At 39.4% G+C, this 19,172-nt stretch overlaps 6 protein-coding genes across 17 annotated transcripts in view; 2 read left to right on the forward strand and 4 right to left on the reverse strand.

Annotated features, from left to right (window-relative positions):
- SLC17A3 (solute carrier family 17 member 3) overlaps window positions 1-19,172 on the reverse strand; it is a 294,893-nt gene that overhangs the window by 108,935 nt on the left and 166,786 nt on the right.
- Window positions 1-19,172, reverse strand: part of SLC17A1 (solute carrier family 17 member 1) — a 246,272-nt gene that overhangs the window by 108,921 nt on the left and 118,179 nt on the right. The gene's annotated exons all lie outside the window — the stretch shown is intronic.
- Window positions 259-4,879, reverse strand: H2AC1 (H2A clustered histone 1). Its single transcript, XM_060023486.2, has one exon. It carries the CDS (start codon window positions 4,877-4,879, stop codon window positions 4,496-4,498), a length of 384 nt encoding a protein of 127 aa, XP_059879469.1. The 3' UTR covers window positions 259-4,495.
- Window positions 5,146-7,912, forward strand: LOC132432735 (histone H2B type 1-A). The gene has a single exon (XM_060023484.2). The coding sequence runs from the start codon at window positions 5,195-5,197 to the stop codon at window positions 5,576-5,578; it is 384 nt and encodes a 127-aa protein (XP_059879467.1). The 5' UTR covers window positions 5,146-5,194; the 3' UTR covers window positions 5,579-7,912.
- LOC132432736 (histone H2B type 1-A-like) lies at window positions 14,622-15,393 on the reverse strand. Its single transcript, XM_060023485.2, has one exon. It carries the CDS (start codon window positions 15,006-15,008, stop codon window positions 14,625-14,627), a length of 384 nt encoding a protein of 127 aa, XP_059879468.1. The 5' UTR covers window positions 15,009-15,393; the 3' UTR covers window positions 14,622-14,624.
- On the forward strand, window positions 15,122-17,374 carry LOC132432958 (histone H2A type 1-A-like). Its single transcript, XM_069541057.1, has 2 exons — window positions 15,122-15,135; window positions 15,293-17,374. The coding sequence occupies exons 1-2, from the start codon at window positions 15,122-15,124 to the stop codon at window positions 15,675-15,677; spliced, it is 399 nt and encodes a 132-aa protein (XP_069397158.1). The 3' UTR covers window positions 15,678-17,374.

Raw genomic sequence — 19,172 nt, forward strand, 5'->3', positions numbered from 1 at the left:
AAAATTTGCATATGTAGTGAAGAATATTGAGAAAGCATCACAACAAATTAGTAGTACAGTAATTATCTGAGTGATAGAATTATCAATGCTTTTTATTTTACCCATCTGTGTTACTTAATTTTATTGATAACACATATGTGTTGCTTTGCATTAAAGAAGGCCTAAATATTTAGGCCTTCTTTAATGCAAACAATGTAAATGTTTATTTTATAATGAAAAAATTCAAATACAAGAAAGAATATTAAAATGAATCCCACATACACGTCACCCAGATTAAACAATGATCAAGATTTTGCCATATTTGCCCCCTCTCTCCCTTTTTCCTTTCTTTCCTTTCATTCCTTTACCAGTATCTTACCCCTGCTGGTTCTTGTGTCTTCCTGACCTGACCCATTAGTTCTTGATAGCTTCCTTGCTTTCCAGCAGCAAGATGTCCCAGACTCCTCTTAAGGCCACAGGCCTGAAATCAGCCTGTCTTTCAAGGTGCTCTGTTTCCTTTCAGCGGGTGAAAAATTATTTTAAGAAATAAAGGTATAAGCTAACAACAACAACAAGATGCCCCTAAAATAAAAAGAAGGGCACCTGGATATAAACTCCATGAAATATGTGTAAAAGCTCTAAGGAAAATTATAAAGTTTTATAAGACATACACAAAAGCTTTGAAAAAGTCAAGGCACATGTCACCCTAAACACGTATTCACGTTGTTTACAAATATTTTATTCTGTATAAGCTTTTAGTTTAACTCAAATAGGATTTCATTACAATGGGAAAAGGATTAAGAAATGCATATGAAGAAAGAGAACGCATAGGTTGATTCTGAAAAGTACAAAAGGCAACTTACACCATTTGACAAAAAGTACTCACATTATGGTAGTCTTTAAAACCAGGAGGAAGAAAAACGTCAAAAAGATACCACCAAACATGAAATGATGCCTCACCTCACTATTAAAAACATGGAAATTCAATCAGGCTAATAACTTGAATAGCAGTGAGTCACCTTCACTTGCTCAGGTAGTAGATAAGAACCATGTTTGACCACAGGACAGGGTTTTTAAAACAGGCAAGTATAAGCAAATACTATTCAGCATCAGGGAAACTGAGAACAAATAATCCTAACAATGTGTCAATTCTGATGCATTGTTTTCAGGATCATTCTCTTCTGACTACTGTTGATGGACAGTGAGTGGACATGCGATTCACACTGGGCCAGATCCATTTCTTTGGAAATTTAAACTTGGGTTAAGGAAGGCGGTCTCTCTCAAAACAAGCTGAGGCTGAAATCTACAAAACTGAGCAGCTGTAGGGGCCCCCGGGTTCAAATGCCCTTGAGCAAGACCCCACATGATAGCCTTCTGCTTTCTGAGTGGTTGATGCCAGTAGGAGTACTATGCAATCAGAGTTGACCTGAGATATCTTATTTGCATTCATTTGCCTCTTGCTTTTATTCCAATCAGAAATTGTTTATTCAATACCTCATTTGAATACACAGTATATAAATAAGCTCTGTGGCTTCACAGCCTGCCATCCTTCTTTTCTCAAGGTAGATAATGGCTGTGTCTCCTATCTCCCAGTCTTTCTCTAAGTTTACTGTCATGTCCAAGAAAGGCTCCAAGAAGCTATCCTCAAGATGAAAAGAAAGGCAAGAAGCACCAGAGATGTCACAGACAGTGCCGCGGTTTGCCCCAACCCTCGCATCTCTATGGAAGCCATGTGAATACTGAACTCGTTTGTGACCTTTGAGTACATCACCGGTGAGTCAACCTACTTGGCTCATTACAACAGACTCTTTACTATCCTCTACAGCAGCGGTCCCCAACCTTTTTGGCACCAGGGACCGGTTTCAAGGAAGACAATTTTTCCATGGACGGTGGTGGGGGGAGGGGTGGTTTCAGGATGATTCAAGTGCGTTACCTTTATTGTGCACTTTATTTCTATTATTACATTGAAATATATAATGAAATAATTATACAACCCACCATAATGCAGAATCAGTGGGAGCCCTGAGCTTGTTTTCACTTGTCACTCACTGATAGGGTTTTGATATGAGTCTGCAAGCAATTGACTTATTATGGTCTCTGTGCAGTGAAACCTCTCTGCTAATGATGATCTGTATTTGCAGCCGTTCCCCAGCGCTGGCATCACCGCCTCAGCTCCTCCTCAGATCATCAGGCATTAGATTCCCATAAGGAGTGCGCAATCTAGATCTCTCGAATGCGTAGTTCAGAGTACGGTGCATGCTCCTATGAGAATCTAACGACACTGCTGATCTGACAGGAGGCGGAGCTCAGGCGGTAATGCGAGTGATGGGGAGCAGCTGTAAATACAGATGAAGCTTCGCTTGCTTGCCCGCCACTCGCCTCCTGCTGTGTGGCCCGGTTCCTAACAGGCCATGACCCGTACCGGTCCACGGTCCAGGGCTTGGGGACCCCTGCTCTACAGGGAATTCCAGAGAACTAATGCCTGTTGATGACTGGGGAACCAGCCAAGCACGCTGTGTGCAAGGCACTATGCCTCGTCACCAAGTACAACAGCTACAAGAGAGCATTTTTTAGGACACCAACATCTGAAACCAGAGGCTCTTTTCAGAGCCACTCACACTTTCAGTTTATGAGCGATAGTCTATTGAGATTTCATTTGTTATGGATTTGGGACTCTTTGATTTTAAAAAAATGTGTTTTTTTTTTTCAATAAGCTTTCTAACTTGGAACAATTTTAGATTTACATAAAAGTTGTAAAAGTAGTTCCCATATACCTCACCATTTCCTCTGTTGTCAACATTTATGCATTTGTCACAACCTAGGAAATAACACTGGTACTTTACTGTGAATTAAACTCTAAACTTTGGGTTTCATTAGATTTTCCCTAATGCTCTTTGTCTGTTCCAGGATCCAATCCAAAATACAGTTGACTCTTGAACAACTCGGGGTTTGAACTGTGCGCGTATACTTATACGCAGATACTTTTCAATAGTAAATACTACAGTGCTATACAGTCTGTGGTTGAATATGTGGATGTGGAAGAACCTTGAATATGGAATCCGACTATAAGGAATATGCTGATTAAACCCGTGTCATGTTGTACTTGACATTTTCTTGTAATGTCTCCTTAACTGCTCTGGGCTGACAGTTTCTCAGAATTTCCTTGTTTTCGATGAACTTGATAATTTTGAGGACTCATATTCTTTAGAATGTTCCTAACTTGTATTTGTCTGACGTTCTTCTCATGTTTAGACTGAGATTATGTGTTGCTGGGAGGAAGACCAGAGAAGTGAATTGCCCTTCTCAACACATCATATTAATGGCACATGCAAACCACGTGGTTTATCACTGATGATCTTAACACTGATCATTTGCGGTAGTGTTTGCCCGTTTTCTCTACTGTAAAGTCACTCCTGTTTTCCCCTGCCTTTCCATACTCCACTTTGGTAAGTCTGGGGAGTTAAGTTCCAGCTGCTTGATGGGGGAACATCTATATAAATGATTTGAAATTCTTCTGTTTAGAAGATTTTTCACATATCCCTCATTTAGTCAATCACTTACATCAGCATTCTCAGATTTTAAATTTTCACATTTTAGTTTTTAATGCCATGTTCTAAACATAATCTAATTTTGTTCAATATATCTGTACAATTTCCTTTCAGTTTTCGAAATTTTCCCGTCCTTTTGTGCCCTTCTTAATCACATGCCTTATCTATGTACATTAATTCAAAACATGGTTGGCTTTTTCGTAACTCGATTGCTCAACATATTACGTAGTTTACTTTCATCTTTTAATTTCTTACAGAACTCTATACTTCGTGCCTGCTTCTGTATGTCTTATGTGTTTAGCTCTCACGTGTCTAACAATGACTTTAAAAGAATAACCAGCGACACTTTCTCCTTGAGATAAGGCAAACTGCTGAATTTTCTGTAACTTTATGACAGCCTACCTGTTCATTTGCTTTCCAATTTTTCTTGGTGTTTATAATACAGATCAAATGAAACCATTTGAAAGATCTGACAAAAACTCCCTAATAATTCCAATTATGGTATACCATGTCACATTCCTACCTCTAGTGAGACACTAGTATCCCTCCCCCACATGTGCCACTTAGGTTTTTGATGGACATTACATTTAAGAAACATTTTCTAAGCACGTGTTAAACCACAGGCATCGCGAATACTTATCAAAATGAGCCTTAAAAGGGTATTAGAATGCTGAAGCTTTGCTCTTTTTCTCTCACCCGATAGGCATCTTGAAGGCCCATGAACTTGCCCTTCAGTAATAAAAAAAAAAAAGCTGCAAAGAACCTCACGTGCTAGAATCAACATGATAAAGTTACGGTTAACGGATCTTTCCGGCTGCCTACTTTTGGAATACGTCACAATCACAGACCCAGACAGCCCAGGCACAGCCCTCAATGATAATTTAAGTGGCTCTGAAAAGAGCCTTTGGTATCTTCCTTCACCAGACGTTTAGATTGCTCAACGGTAACCTCCACTTGGATTACTTGCCCTACACTTTGTGATGGTGGCTCTCGGTCTTCCTGGGCAGCAGCACGGCGTGGATGTTCGTCAAAACGCCACCCTGAGTGATAGTCACACCACCCAGCAAATTGTTGAGCTCCTCATCATTACGGACTGCTAGCTGCAAGTGGCACGGGATAATGCGCGTCTTCTTGTCACAGCAGACATTGCCCGCCAACTCCAAGATTTGAGCCGTTATGGACTCTAACACCGCTGCCAAATACACAGGCAAACCAGCCGCAAGGCGCTCGGCATAGTTACCCTTGCAGAGCAGACGATAGATCCGACCAACCGGAAACTGCAAGCCTGCTCTGGATGAGCGAGATTTACCTTTACCGTGGGCTTTACCACCTTGTTTACCACGCCCACACATATCTTTAAAGAGAAACCGCGACGCCAATACAGTGATCTGTAACACCTACGACTGGGCACATTTATAGTCTGACGGTAGGGTGTGCTTTGCTTTCTGATTGGCTGATGGCCATCTATCCAATCAGAAATGCTCACGGGAATCACCTCATTTACATACACGAGAGTCCCAGATATCCAATCAGATACTGGCCTCTCCACACGTCACTTGAGTGCTGCCCCTATAAATACCACCCTTTCCGCCTAGCGTCTGTCTTCGTTTCTGTGGCGTTGGTGGGAGCTGTTAGAACTGTTAACGGTATAGAGCTTAACATTAGCTATGCCAGATCAGGCTTCAAGAAGTATTGCTGTTTCTAAGAAAGGATTTAAGAAAGCTATAACAAAGACTCAAAGGAAAGAAGAAAGAAAGCACAAGAGATGCAGGAAAGAGAGTTATTCGATTTATATCTACAAAGTGTTGAAGCAAGTACACCCAGACACCGGTATCTCATCGAAAGCCATGAGTATTATGAATTCCTTCGTTGCTGATGTTTTCGAGCGTATTGCAAACGAGGCCTCCCGCTTGGCTCACTACAATAAGCGATCGACTATTACGTCCAGGGAGATTCAAACGGCCGTGCGCCTGTTGCTGCCAGGAGAGCTGGCTAAGCACGCTGTGTCCGAGGGCACGAAGGCTGTAGCGAAGTACACTACCTCCCTGTAAACTTGCAAAGTGTAAGCAGGCTCCAGTTACAACCCAAAGGCTCTTTTCAGAGCCAGTCATGTTTCTGAAAGAGCTGTGGACTCAACGTAAGTAGGATACTTACGTTATAAACTTTACTACTTAGCTGCCGTTTGTAATTTAGTGACTAACTTTCTACTGTATAGAAGCCCCCATGAGGCTCCAACGGTCTTCAGAAATCAACTGCAGCAAAAGAAATTCTTCAGAATGCTTTTTACAGGAAAGTTTATGGTTAATACATACAGAAAGTGTTCTTAGAGTGAAGGAGCTGTAAAGTATAAAAGACGCATTTGTCTCTATAAATGACTGAAAATTCTATAAAGGGCCTGAAGGTGTGGAGAGATCTTGTAAAGTACATTATCCTGGTTTTTTTTCTACTTCTGTATCTGAAAAGTTTGGATTCTGTAGGCCAGCGAAGTTGTTTCAAAGCTCGAGTGGTTTGAGGTCCTCAACTTGGGGTCCTTTTGCCCTGGTGACCTACGTTGTCCAGGACACGTTGATCTGGGATGGGGGAATATTGCTCTCTGTCTCACCGGAAGCCAGCAATCTGGCTAACCACAATTGACTAGAAAACAGTAACTCAAACTCCTTTTTTGGTTTTTTCTATAAATAACGGTGTGATCATTTGTGGGTGTTTTGTATGATGAATCATTTAAATAGGTGTTGGTGTCCTGTATTACTGAACTACCTGGACTCCACTCAGCAGATAAGCATTAAACATCAGTGGTAACAATCATGGATCAGAGCCCAGGCTCCAAGGCCCTGCAGTCTCACTGCTCTTCTCCCGACCCTGGCATTACACCCTCATGCTGGTCACAGTTCCAAGTGTTCACTCAGGTCAAAGTAGTGGTAGGAAGACAGTCTATCTCCCTGGGTTTCCAATTGAGAGCAAATGAGGAGGACTTCCTCTCAAGTCCCTTCTCTAGAATTGAGCTTAGTCCCACATGCTGCTTGAGTCATTCATCTGCAGGGAAATTGGGACAATGTGATTGATGTGGACCAGTTTACTTAATATGTGTGGCACATTTATTACATTTAGCTCTAGGTATTTTGTTTTCATTTCCATAAATAGTGTATTTCCCAATTCATATCTTCCAGCATCTTGTTTTATATGAAAGTACTGATTTTTGTACATTTTTATATCTTATTATATCTTACTGAATTGACTAATTTTTGCATTGGCTTTCTGATATAATTCTGTTGGGTTTTACATGTTTGCAATGATGTCTGAAAATAATAAACATTTCACTGCTTCCTTTCAATTTAGTTCACTTCTAATTCCTTTCACCTGATTTCAGTGCCGCATACCTTCATATCAGTGTTAAATAGGGTGGCTATTCTTGTTTTATCCTTCACTTTGCTGAAGATCTACATTATTCCTCATTAGCTATATCATACAATGACGAAGAATTCTATGTCTGCTTTATTGAGAATTGTTAAGAATGCATGTTGAAATTTATAAAATGCCTTTTGAGCATCTCTGAAGAATGAGCATAGGCCTTCCCTCTTTATGTATATCATGATGAGTTATTTAAATAAACTTCTTAATAGTCACCTTTGCATTTTTTTATATAACCCCCTGCTTGGGCATCGTATGTTACTCATTTAATGTTCTGTTGAACTCTGGTTGCCAATGGATCATTTACAATTTATACTTCAATATTATAAATTAAATTGATCTCTTTTCCCTTTTTTGTGTGTGCACTGATGTTCAGGTTCTGGTACAAATTTTTATTCAATTCATAAAAATAATATGGAGGATAGATGTCCTTTTAATACTCTGGAAGTGTTTGAACAGCATTGGAATTCCCTTTTCTTTAAAACTTTGGTAAACTTCCTTTTTAAAACAATTTGTACTTGGTGCCCTTTTTCAGATGACAGTTCTTTGACAATTATCTTTATTTTTCTTTAATGAATTTTTTCTATTTAGAGTTGCTAATAATTTGTAATAAGTTTTGGTAAATTATATTTTTCAAGACAATTTTTTAAAGATATTCTCTTAGAGATCAGCAAATTGGTCTCTAATGATTTTAACCTCCGCTGTCTTTGTAACTACAGCTCCTTTATTATTCTAAATTTTGTACTTGTGTCTTCTGATTTTTCACAAACCACAATGGTTATTGGTTAATCTTTTATTTTTTAAGTGTGTTTATTTATTTGCTATTTCTTTACTCTTGCATTTAGTTTTACTGTTTTCTTTTTCCTAATTATTTTTTCCCGTTTTCCATTATTTAGCCTTTCTGCTTCCACTAGTTCACTTTATTTTTGTTTTTCCTAGCTTCTTTAGTGGGATGCTAACCTTATAGCGACAGTCTTTACATTGCACAGTTTTGATATAAATGAATTTCAGTTACCATAGTTTAGTTAAATAATACCACTTGCCCAAAAACACAGTTCGAAGGTCATTGCATGGTGAGTCATTGCATAAACTACAAAATTCACTGCTCGCTTTTACTTCACAAGTCACTGCACAAATAACACATACACACTGTGATCAGTGACCTAATCGTGTCACTTATTTTAAAATTCGTTGGCCAAAATTTGTTGGCATGGTTACTGCACATGTTATTCAGTTTATTCAAAAAGAGAAAGCATGTAGTTTAGTTGCCTCCTTGTCTTCCAGTGATAAACTCACACGACAAAAATCAATAGTCAAGAGGGATTTGGCCAAGAAGATGAAAGTACAGCAAGACAAGAGAAAGTAATAACCCTGGAAGCAGAATTTGAATCGAAGGTAAACAGAGTTATTGAAGTAACAGTTGACCGGGGAAATGTTGACACTGTTGCTATGAAGAGACTAGCTATGCAAACCAGAGGAACTTAGTAAAGGCCAACTGATATAAATGTAGAAAATGGTTGTGATGAAAAGGAAGAAGTTCCAGAGAAAGTGACACTGGCAAAATACTTCATATTAAACGAATTCTCAGAGATATTTCATGCCATTAAAAATGCAAAGGATGAAATATTGGAAGCTAATCCAAACTTAGAAAGAAACATGACAATTCCCCAAGGACACTCACTCTGTATCATAAGTTGCATGATAAGAAAAAAAATCAAGCACGATTCAACTATTTTTGGTAAGTTTTTAAAAAAGAAATGACACTAATTCTCATTGTTTTAATATTTAAAATTACAATGTCCTTAATATTAGTTTTTCACTTCCCTTTATATTTATGATAGATGGTGAGTTTTTAATGTTTTGATAAAAAATTTTAAAGATCATGGAACAATCATGACTTTTCCCATTGATTATTAAGACTGCCTTGCATAGTCACTTATAAGATTTCACACTACCTGAAGGACTGCCTGCATTTACACTTTCTAATTTATTAATGTAAGCAGCATTTAAATCTATCATTTTTCCTTTGGGCCATGCTTCACTTTATTCCCACAAGTTCTGTATATATTCTGAATTTTCATTAATGTGAGAGAGGTGCTAGGAAAAGCAGATTCCTTCACTTCCTATTAGGAACCTGGAAATCACTGTTATCGACCAGCAAAGCAGCTGGTCAAACTCTCCTTCCATCAGAGATGCAGACCAAATGCAGACCAAGGACCCAGGTTTACGGAACTTGGAGGGACAAACACAGGACGTTGGGATGGGTTTGCAACCTTCAAAGACTTTAATGATGTCAGAGAAATAAGAGTAAACTTTTAATCCAAGACAATTCATGAAAGCAGAGAAAACACAGGTTTTTTTGTTTTTAGGTTAAAGTGCTTAAGAAAGGTGCTGTTTGTCCACCCACATCTCAATCCCTAAGTCATAAAGGACTGGCAAGACAGAATTTTCTGAGAAAAGAGCCACAGCAAAGTTAGGACTCTGCTTTAAATATGATAAGGTTTGGTTTGGGAACTGGGGAAAGCAGATCCTTTAGGTGCTACCCTCCCTAAGCTACATCTGGCTGTTAACTTCACCCTAAAATCATTGCAATGGTTACGCATTGGGATTTGCCATGGAAGCAGGGGAGATATTTGCTGTCTTTCCCTGATTCTAGGCTTTGTTGTGCCACAGAACAGAGAACATAATGGATGCCAGTAAGATGAGGGCTGGAAAAAGGGCAGAGCAACTAGGCCTGTTTAGAAACTCAGATGCTGTAATTACCCAAAAGCCACCACAGTGCCTCTGAATTCAGAAAAGAAGAGGGCTGGTGTAGCCCTCAACAAAGAGACTTTCTATTCTCATCTCAGATGGGTCCCTGAGGTCTACAGGGCAAGGGAAACCCTCTCAAGGAGCAGGGCCAGAGGAAGCTAGATCACACCAAGCCCTTACTGCATCGTTCCGGCAGGTGGACATTGCTAGCTCTTCAGTGCAGGGCTGGTCATAGACAAGTGGCTGCATTTTGTTATTTCTCCTTATTTTGTTTTCCAAAAAGGTTTTAAAAAATTGTTCTTTTTTCTTCACTCTTCAAACATTCACTGATAGAGAGAGAGAGAGAGAAAGAGAGTGTGTGTGTTTGTGTGTGTAAGAGAGGAGGTCCTTACTCTCACTGTTTCCTTTCTAGTTTAGTGAGGCAGATATAAACACACAAGGTCACTTTAGCTGATTATGAATGAGAGATAATAAGGTGCCTAAGGAAAGCTTTGTATTGTCTGTAATTTACTCTAAAATACTTCTATCCAGATAGTGTGATGTAAATTTTGTGTGAGTCAATGTTAAGGTAAACCTTAGGATCTGTGAAATGTAGTAGGTTGAGTGTCCTGAAAAAGGACATGTCCAAGTCTTAACCCCTGGCACCTATGAATGTGACCCTTGTTTGGAAATAGGGTGTAGTTAAGAATCTTGAAATGAGATCATCCTGGATTTAGGGTTTACTTATAAGAGAAGGGAGAGGGGCATCAGAGATGCAAAGCAGAGGACCGTATGAAAACTGAGGCAGGCAGAGACTGGAGTGATGCAGCTGCAAGCCACGGAACACCGAAGATTGCCAGCTGCCGCCAGAAGCCAGGTAAGGCATAGCATAGATTCTCCCTCAGTGCCTCCACAAGGAATCAACCCTACTGACACTGTGGTTTTGGACTTCTTGGCCTCCAAAACAGTGCAAGAATATATTTCTGTTTTACGCCAACCAGTTTTTGGTAACTTGTTGCAGCAGCCCTAGGAAACTAATAAATGGACTTTTCTAATGAGGAATTCACTCTCCAGAAAAGGTTAGTCATCATTTAACCCCCTACAAGTTCTTTTCACCCACTACAAGTTCTTTAGCTCTTCATCTCCAATCACACTAGAGGGCTGATGGTTAGCAGAAGTAATGTGAGAAATTGTTTCAGTGATAAAAACAATAATAATCAAGATGTGTGTTTCCAGCAGACACACATGCATGAATTGAGTGGGATGCCCTAGTAACCCCAGTAACCTGTGGCTGTAGAATTGGCATCCTTGATGAAGCAATCAGTCTAACAGCCAAGGAAGATTCAGTTATCTGCTCCCAACTGGATTATTAGTGGAATTCTGCCATCTGATTTTTATATCATCTGTCTCTAGTCTACTTTATATGTAAGGTATTTGCTGGAATCCTTAAACAGGGGTTCTTAGCTTTTATTGTATTATGGATTTCTTTGAAAGTCTAGTTGATCCTATATACATCTTCTAAAAATAAATTTCTAAGTACATAAAGTAAAATATGAATTTTAATAATAAAACAATGCCAGGTTGAAACAGTTTTAAAAATATTGTTTGATACAGTAATATTTGTGCTTCTTTGTGCTTCAAATAGCAAGATCAAAATTATAAATTCTGAGGTTGGGATGAGCATAAACAATATTTTGATATATCTGGTTAAGTGCTAGGACTATAACTATGGTTTTCATTGGCAATAAAGTCACAGGTATAGCTAATGTGACTGGTCTATTTGCTATATTCAAAACTGAAAGAAATACTAACTTTCAGTTGATGGTTAGTGACAATATTTTTCTTATCTAAGATTACTTTGTCAGTTGTGTGGAGAGTGGATTTTAGAAAGAAAACATTAGGAGCAGTGAGTCTAGTTAGAGACAGTAACCCAGGCGAGAGATGGGGGCTTGAACAAAAATGTTGGCAGTGGAGATGACAAAAGAAATCAGATAATAATAAAATATTTAGGAAATAAAATCTCCATATGTTGTCAAAAGATTGAAATGGAGGTTGAACAGAGGCACTATCAAGGAAAAAATACATTTCTGGCTTGGACAACCATGTGATTGGGGTGGCCCCATGGATATAGGGAACATTGGAATTTGAAAACAGGTCTGTCAGGATACACTGGAAACCCTTGTGGAGAGAAATTTTGAGAGATGCATGAGCTCCATCAGGGTGGTAATATTAAGTAAGCAGTTACTGGTGTGCAGTTCATGGAGAGCCCTGGACTGCAGATATAATTCGTGAATCATCTGCTATAGGTATTTACAGCAAGGGTATGACTTAGGTTGCCTAGAGAAAGAGTTTAGTGCTACAGTGTCCAATATGGTGGCCACTAGCCAGATGTGGTTACTGAGCACTTGAAATGTTGCATGAGATATGCTGTAAGTATAAAATACACATTGAATTTCAAAGTCCTAATTTTTTAAAATGTAAATTATTATAATTTAACCCTTATTACACATTGACATTTTAGATAAACTGGACTAAACAAAACATTTGATTAAAATTCATTTCACTTTTTTTTTATGCTGTGTGGGTACTGGAACGTTTAACGTGACATATGTGATCAGTATTTGTGGCTTGCATTATATTTCTACCAGACATTTGTGAAATTAAAAACTTCTGCTAGGATACTGTAAAAATAGACCACAGACCAGGAGAAAATATTTTCAAATCATTTATCTGAAACGGGACTTGTGTCCAAGAAAATAGAAAAAAGAATGCTTGTAACTAAACAATAAGAAAATAATCCAATTAAAGAACAGGCAAAAGAACTGGACAGACACTTCACCAAAAAAATTTACAGATGGGGGTTTCCCTGGTGGCGCAGTGGTTGGGAGTCCGCCTGCCGATGCGGGGGACACGGGTTCGTGCCCCGGTCCGGGAAAATCCCACATGCCGCGGAGCGGCTGAGCCCGTGAGCCATGGCCGCTGGGCCTGCGCGTCCGGAGCCTGTGCTCCGCAACGGGAGAGGCCGCAACAGTGAGAGGACCGCGTACCGCAAAAAAACAAAAAAAAAATTTACAGATGGTAAATTAGCATACCAAAAGATCCTCAATATCATTTATTAGGAAAATGCAAATTAAAACAATGAGATATTAAACATCGATTAGAATGGATAACTTCCAAAATATTGTACATTACCAAATGCTGAGGAGGACATGGAGCAACGGGAACACATTCATTGTTGGTAGTAATGCAGAATGGCACAGCCACTTTCGAAGACAGTTTGACAGTTTCTTATAAAGCTAAACGTACTGTTGAGCCTACCATCCAGCAGCTGTGCTCCTGGTAATACTTATCCAACTGATTTGAAAACTTCTGTCCACACAAAAGCTTGCATGTGAATAGTTATATAACAACTACAGCTAAAAAGTGGAAGCGACTAAGATCCCTTCTTTAGATGAATGGATAGACAAACTGTGGTTTATGCATACAATGGAATACTAGTCAACCATTAAAAGGAACAAGCTCTTAATTCACATAACAAAATGGGTGAATCTAAACACATACTGCTAAGGCAAAAACCAGCATGGAAAAACTGCTTGCTTTTCAACTCAAGAGTTGACAAGGATTTGGGAGCTATACAGACATCTGCTGTTTCACAAGATCTTATGGGGGCAGCTGGGACCCCTGCTTGGAGATGATGCCTCCCCTCCCAGACAATGTGGCACAGATGCCCCATCTGTTAACTCCTTGGATGATTCCCAGTTAAGATATTCAGAGGTTCTTGTAGGGTCTGTTTCTGTGCAGAAATGTAGGGCACTTTTTTTTTTCCTGTGGAGTTTTAGTACACATATCTACCAAATGATACTAAAGTATTTTTTAACTGTAAGGTAGACACACATGAGCACGAAATCTTGTTATTAAAAGGGAAGAATGAAAAATATAAATTAACGAATTGAGTCCAGCTAAACTACTGGTTTGTGGGAAGTAGTAATTTGATCTTTTTTAATGTTAATTTCAGTGTCATTTGTCACTTTTTAATGCTTGTCTGCTAAGAGTCCAGACGATCATGACAGAGTAGATCTTCCACCCAAAGTCCCTTGACTTGATAAACACCCTATGACCCAATTTGGAACATGTTAGTATTGGAGTCCAGTAATATAGGACACAAACACCAATTTAATTATCTTCTCATAAAACAAAATGCAAGTGATCCTATTATAACTTGGAAGAAAAGTAACGCCCCCCAAAAATTCAGTCAGCGTTACTTCTGTTTGCCAGTCAGTTGTGGTTAGCCAGATTGTGTGACTCCAATATGGCAAGACCTCCACTCCCCAATATCAAGCTGTTTTTAACAAACAGCCTAGTTTAGACACCCCAATAATGTACAGATGACATCACCAGACCAAGGAACTATTGGACTCGAAATCTCAGCAGATGTAGGGCACCTAACCTGATCTATAGAATTCTCACACACTACAGAAAATGTAGACCGGAAGCAAAACAGCCTTAACACTCCCATGCTGAGCTTGCCTATGTTCTTTGTCTTTCCACAGCTTCAGTTCCCTTTCAGTCTCTTGATAGAAAGTACTTAAAACAGGACATAACCCAGAGAAGAGCAAGCCACGTTTCTCATGGTACTCGACCCACCCTCTCTTAAGACAGACTTAAAGGAGCTCTGTTCAACTCAAGAGAGCTCTATTCTTTGATATGCTTAAGAGATCCGGGATTTCACCTGAAATCATTCTGTTTAATAGTCACGTGAGACGGACGAGTTATCTACGTATTTCTTAACCACACTAAAGGCAGCAAAGTGAATCTGACAGTTACTAGCATAACAGCTATAGCTCACTCTAAGAGTAAGCCTGTCCACACACACTGAGCAGCCAAGTAAAAAGCCTACAACTCTCTAGAAAGTTAAGTGGCTCTTAAAAGAGCCTTTGGGTTACAAAAGTCTGAATTTCTTTACTTGGAACTACTGTATTTACTGACAGCCTTGGTGCCCTCGGACACTGCGTGCTTGGCCAACTCCCCAGGAAGCAGCAAGCGCACTGCTGTCTGGATCTCCCTGGATGTGACGGTCGAACACTTGTTGTAACGCACCAGGCGGGATGCCTCCGCTGCAATGCGCTCAAACATATCAGTAACAAGTGAATTCATAATACTCATAGCCTTCGAAGAAATACCAGTATCCGGATGAACTTGTTTCAGTACTTTATAGATATACACTGAATAGCTCTCTTTGCGATATCTCTTGCGCTTTTTCTCCTCCTTTTTCTGAGTTTTAGTCACGGCTTTCTTATAGCCTTTCATGGAACTAGCACTGCTCTTGGAAGTCTGCTCCGGCATGGCTAACCTACAGTTTTAAAACAGAAAACCAGCGGCAGTTGTTCTGCTGAAGCGTGATATTTATATGCGCGGAGTTCAGATGACGTATTGGGCAGGTCACATCTGATTGGATAATGGATAGTGGCATGTATGTAAATGAGGTGATTCCAGTATGGTTCTCTGATTGGATATAAGCGTATCAGCCAATCAAATAGTAAATCACAACCCACCGTGAGACTATAAATAGACCCCGTACCTGCCCTAACGGCATTTGTTTCCGTTATAACAGATTAGTGTTCTTATAGTAATGTTTGGACGTGGCAAGCACGTACTAAGGCCAAATCTCATTCGTACGGAGCCGGCCTGCAGTTCTCTGTGGGTCGAGTTCACCACCTTCTCCGCAAGGGCAATTACATCGAGCAGATTGGGGCCGGCACACTGGTTTACCTGGCAGCGGTGCTGGAGTACCTGACGGCGGAGGTCCTGGAGCTGGCGGGCAATGCGACCCATGAAAACAGCAAGATGCGCATCATCCCGCGTCACCTGCAATTGGCCATCCGTAATGACGAAGAGCTCAACAAGCTGCTGGGCGGTGTGACCATCGCTCAGGGCGGTATCCTACCCAGCATCCAGGGAGTGCTGCTGCCCAGGAAGACCGAGAGCCACCACCGCCAGGTTCAGTGCAAGTAACACTTCACAAGTTGCAACGCCAAGTGAGTAACCTGAATGTCTAAAGGAGAAAAGCCCCAAAATGAAACCAAAGCCACTCACAATTACTGAGAAACAGCTTAGGTTTAGAAAGAGACTACAGAGCAGTAATTGGCACCAAAAAAGAACTCACCACAACTAACGCTAACAGAACTCTGGACTCTGAAAAGTATGTAGCTCCGGTGACACCCCTGAAACAGTTTAACTTCATAAAAATTTTTCCAGCAAAACTCGTGAACTTGGGTGTAAATTTTTTACATTTCAGAGTAGGTAGAGCAAACATCCTAGCGGGCTCCTGGAGGGATGGGGGTGGGGTTGGAGGAGATGCCATTCTCCTTGGGGAAAGAAGCAAATTTAGGATTGTTCTGACAATGAACACAATTCCCAAGAAAGAATTAAGACGCATGATCTTTAGGGAGGATAAAGTTAGACTAAATGAGTGGATTAAAAGCAAAGACTTGTGAAGTTGCAGCTTTTGGCTTAACTCATGTTTGGAAAGTATGTCAACAGAACGTCAGCCAAGCAGCTAGCAAGTCAGTATGCATCACGGCTGCTTGTTCTCACAAGTGCTTTCTAGCAAGGGATTTCCAAGAGTTCTAGGATGGTTCCATATCCTAAAATCTCTAAGCATGACATGTTAAGCCAAAAGATAAAAGACATACTTGACAGCTAATTACATGAAAAACAGCAAACAGGTTGATAGTGTGTAGGATAAATCTCAAACAAGACGTACCATTTTAATGGTAAAATACTATCAGTATTAGAGTGGGTAAGTAATGTGACAAGGCAGCTTTCTACCACCAATTATTCAGGAATAGTAGGCACTGAATTCAACAGATTTAACCACTGAAAATGAAGCAAAATATTTTGTTGATCTTTTAGCACTGCCTAGGAGTAAACACCCACAGAGACAACTGACAAGAAAGCAGCCAAATACAAAATTTTTGTACGAAAATGAAAGCATCAAAAATTTCCAAACACAAAACAAAAATCTACATGTTTATAATTTAAAAATTCCTTAAACAGTTGCCAAGTTAAAATTTGAACACTACTCTTGTCTATAAACGTATACCCAAACCTATATATAGAATCGAAGTGTTCTAAAATTACAAAAACATAGTTTAAAAAAAACATTTAAAAATACTGATGAAATGTAAGAGTTTCTGGAAAAATATAAATTGCTTAAATTGAACCTAGAAAGCAGTGAGGACTAAGATAAATGGGAAAAAAAGTCGATGAGCTACCATCCTCTTAGATATTTAAGGAAAAGAGAAATCTATGGCTAAGGAAGTGGCTCCAGATTATGAAAAAATATGTATTTTTGAAGAAATATAAAATTTAATGAAAAAAGCATGCTACTAAGTGCAGTGCAATATGTTTTAAATAACCCATAAATCTCCATTAAATGTGAACTAACTTTGGCAGCCCATTAAAAAACTACCAAACAATGACAAATGGGGATCTAAGAATGTGAGGTTGTTTCAATGTTGAGTGAAAGCAAACAATTCACTTTATAAAGCCGAAGGGAAAAACAGTCTTGTTAAACTCAGAAGATGCTTAACATTTGCTAGTATGTTTAGTTGGATAGTTTTTGTTTCTTAGTGGAATAATAGTAGTTACTGTTAGCAGACTTTTTATCTTTTTTTTTTTTTTTGCGGTACGCGGGCCTCTCACTGTTGTGGCCTCTCCCGTTGCGGAGCACAGGCTCCGGACGCGCAGGCTCAGCGGCCATGGCTCACGGGCCCAGCCGCTCCGCGGCATGTGGGATCCTCCCGGACCGGGGCACGAACCCTTGTCCACTGTATGGGCAGGCGGACCCTCAACCACTGCGCCACCAGGGAAGCCCTTTATCATATTTTAATACTATTCTGGACTACGTTAGACAAATCATTTAGAAATATTAAAAGGATTCTGCTGTAACAAAAGGGAAATAAAATTAGGTGCAAGTAACACCTGCAGGGTAATGCTTCACAATTAACTGGGAAATAATTATATTGGAAATCAACAGTTCTCTTCAGAGCCATCTTTCAGAAAAGGAGCTGTGACCAAGTTTCAAAAAAAACATTTCAATGAGTCATTTATATTCAATGTAATATTAATTATGGCTACTTCAAAATGCTGGTGTTGAAATTAGAACAGTCTTTAACACCATACACAAAAATAAACTCAAAATGGATTAAAGGCCTTAAATGTAGGACCGGATACTAAAGAACTTAGAGGAAAACATAGGCAGAACACTGTTTGACATAAATCGCAGCAATATCTTTTTTGATCCATCTCCTAGAGTAGTGGAAATAAAAACATAAATAAATGGGACCCAATTAAACTCAAAAGCTTTTGCACAGCAAAGGAAACCATAAGCAAAACGAAGAAACAACCCACAGAATGGGAGAAAATATTTGCAAACAATACGACCGACAAGGGATTAATCTCCATAATTTACGAACAGCTCACGCTGCTCAATATCAAAAAACCAAACAACCCAAGCAAAAAATGGGCAGAAGACCTAAATAGACATTTCTCCAAAGAAGACATACCGATGGCCAAGAGGTACATGAAAATATGCTCAACATCGCTAATTACTAGAGAAATACAAATCAAAACTACAATGAGATATCACCTTACATCAGTCAGAATGGCCATCATCAGAAAGTCTAGAAATAATCAGTGCTGGAGAGGGTGTGGAGAAAAGGTTGGTTTACATTCCCACCAACAGTACATTCTACACTGTTGGTAGGAATGTAAATTGATACAGCCACTAAGGAGAACAGTATGGAGGGTCCTTAAAAAACTAAAAATAGAGCTACTGTATGATCCAGCAATCCCAGTCCTGGGCATATATCTGGAGGAAACCATAATTCAAAAAGATACATGCACCCCAGTGTTCACTGAAGCACTATTCACAATAGCCAAGACATGGAGGCAACCTAAATGTCCATCAACAGATGAATGGATAAAGAAGATGTGGTACATATATACAATGGAATATTAGCCATTAAAAAGATGAAATCATGCCATATGCAGCAACATGGATGGACCTGGAGATTATCATACTAAGTGCAGTAAGTAGGACAGAGAAAGACGAACATCATATGATATCTCTTACATGTGAAATCCAGAAGAAAATGATATAAATGAACTTATTTACAAAACAGAAACAGACTCACAGAATTAGAGAATGAAGTTATGGTTACGGGGGAGGGGGGAGAGGGGGGAGAGTAGGGGAGAGGGATAGATTGGGAGTTGGAGACTGACATATACACACTGCTATATTTAAAATAGGTAACCAGCAAGGACCTACTGTATGTCACAGGGAACTCTGCTCAATATTCTGTAATAACCTAAATGGGAAAAGAACTTGAAAAAGAATAGATACACGTATAACTCAATCACTATGCTGTACACCGAAAACTAACATAGCATTTGTTAATCAACTACACTCCAAAATAGAATAAAAATTAAAAAAGAATTTTTTAA

This window comes from Delphinus delphis, chromosome 10 (genome assembly GCF_949987515.2).
Source record: "Delphinus delphis chromosome 10, mDelDel1.2, whole genome shotgun sequence".
Lineage (NCBI taxonomy): Eukaryota > Metazoa > Chordata > Mammalia > Artiodactyla > Delphinidae > Delphinus > Delphinus delphis.

Bases quoted from the DNA above. Each gene is read 5' to 3' on its own strand.
- H2AC1 (XM_060023486.2), bottom strand. From the start codon at position 4,879: ATGTGTGGGCGTGGTAAACAAGGTGGTAAAGCCCACGGTAAAGGTAAA.
- LOC132432735 (XM_060023484.2), top strand. From the start codon at position 5,195: ATGCCAGATCAGGCTTCAAGAAGTATTGCTGTTTCTAAGAAAGGATTT.
- LOC132432736 (XM_060023485.2), bottom strand. From the start codon at position 15,008: ATGCCGGAGCAGACTTCCAAGAGCAGTGCTAGTTCCATGAAAGGCTAT.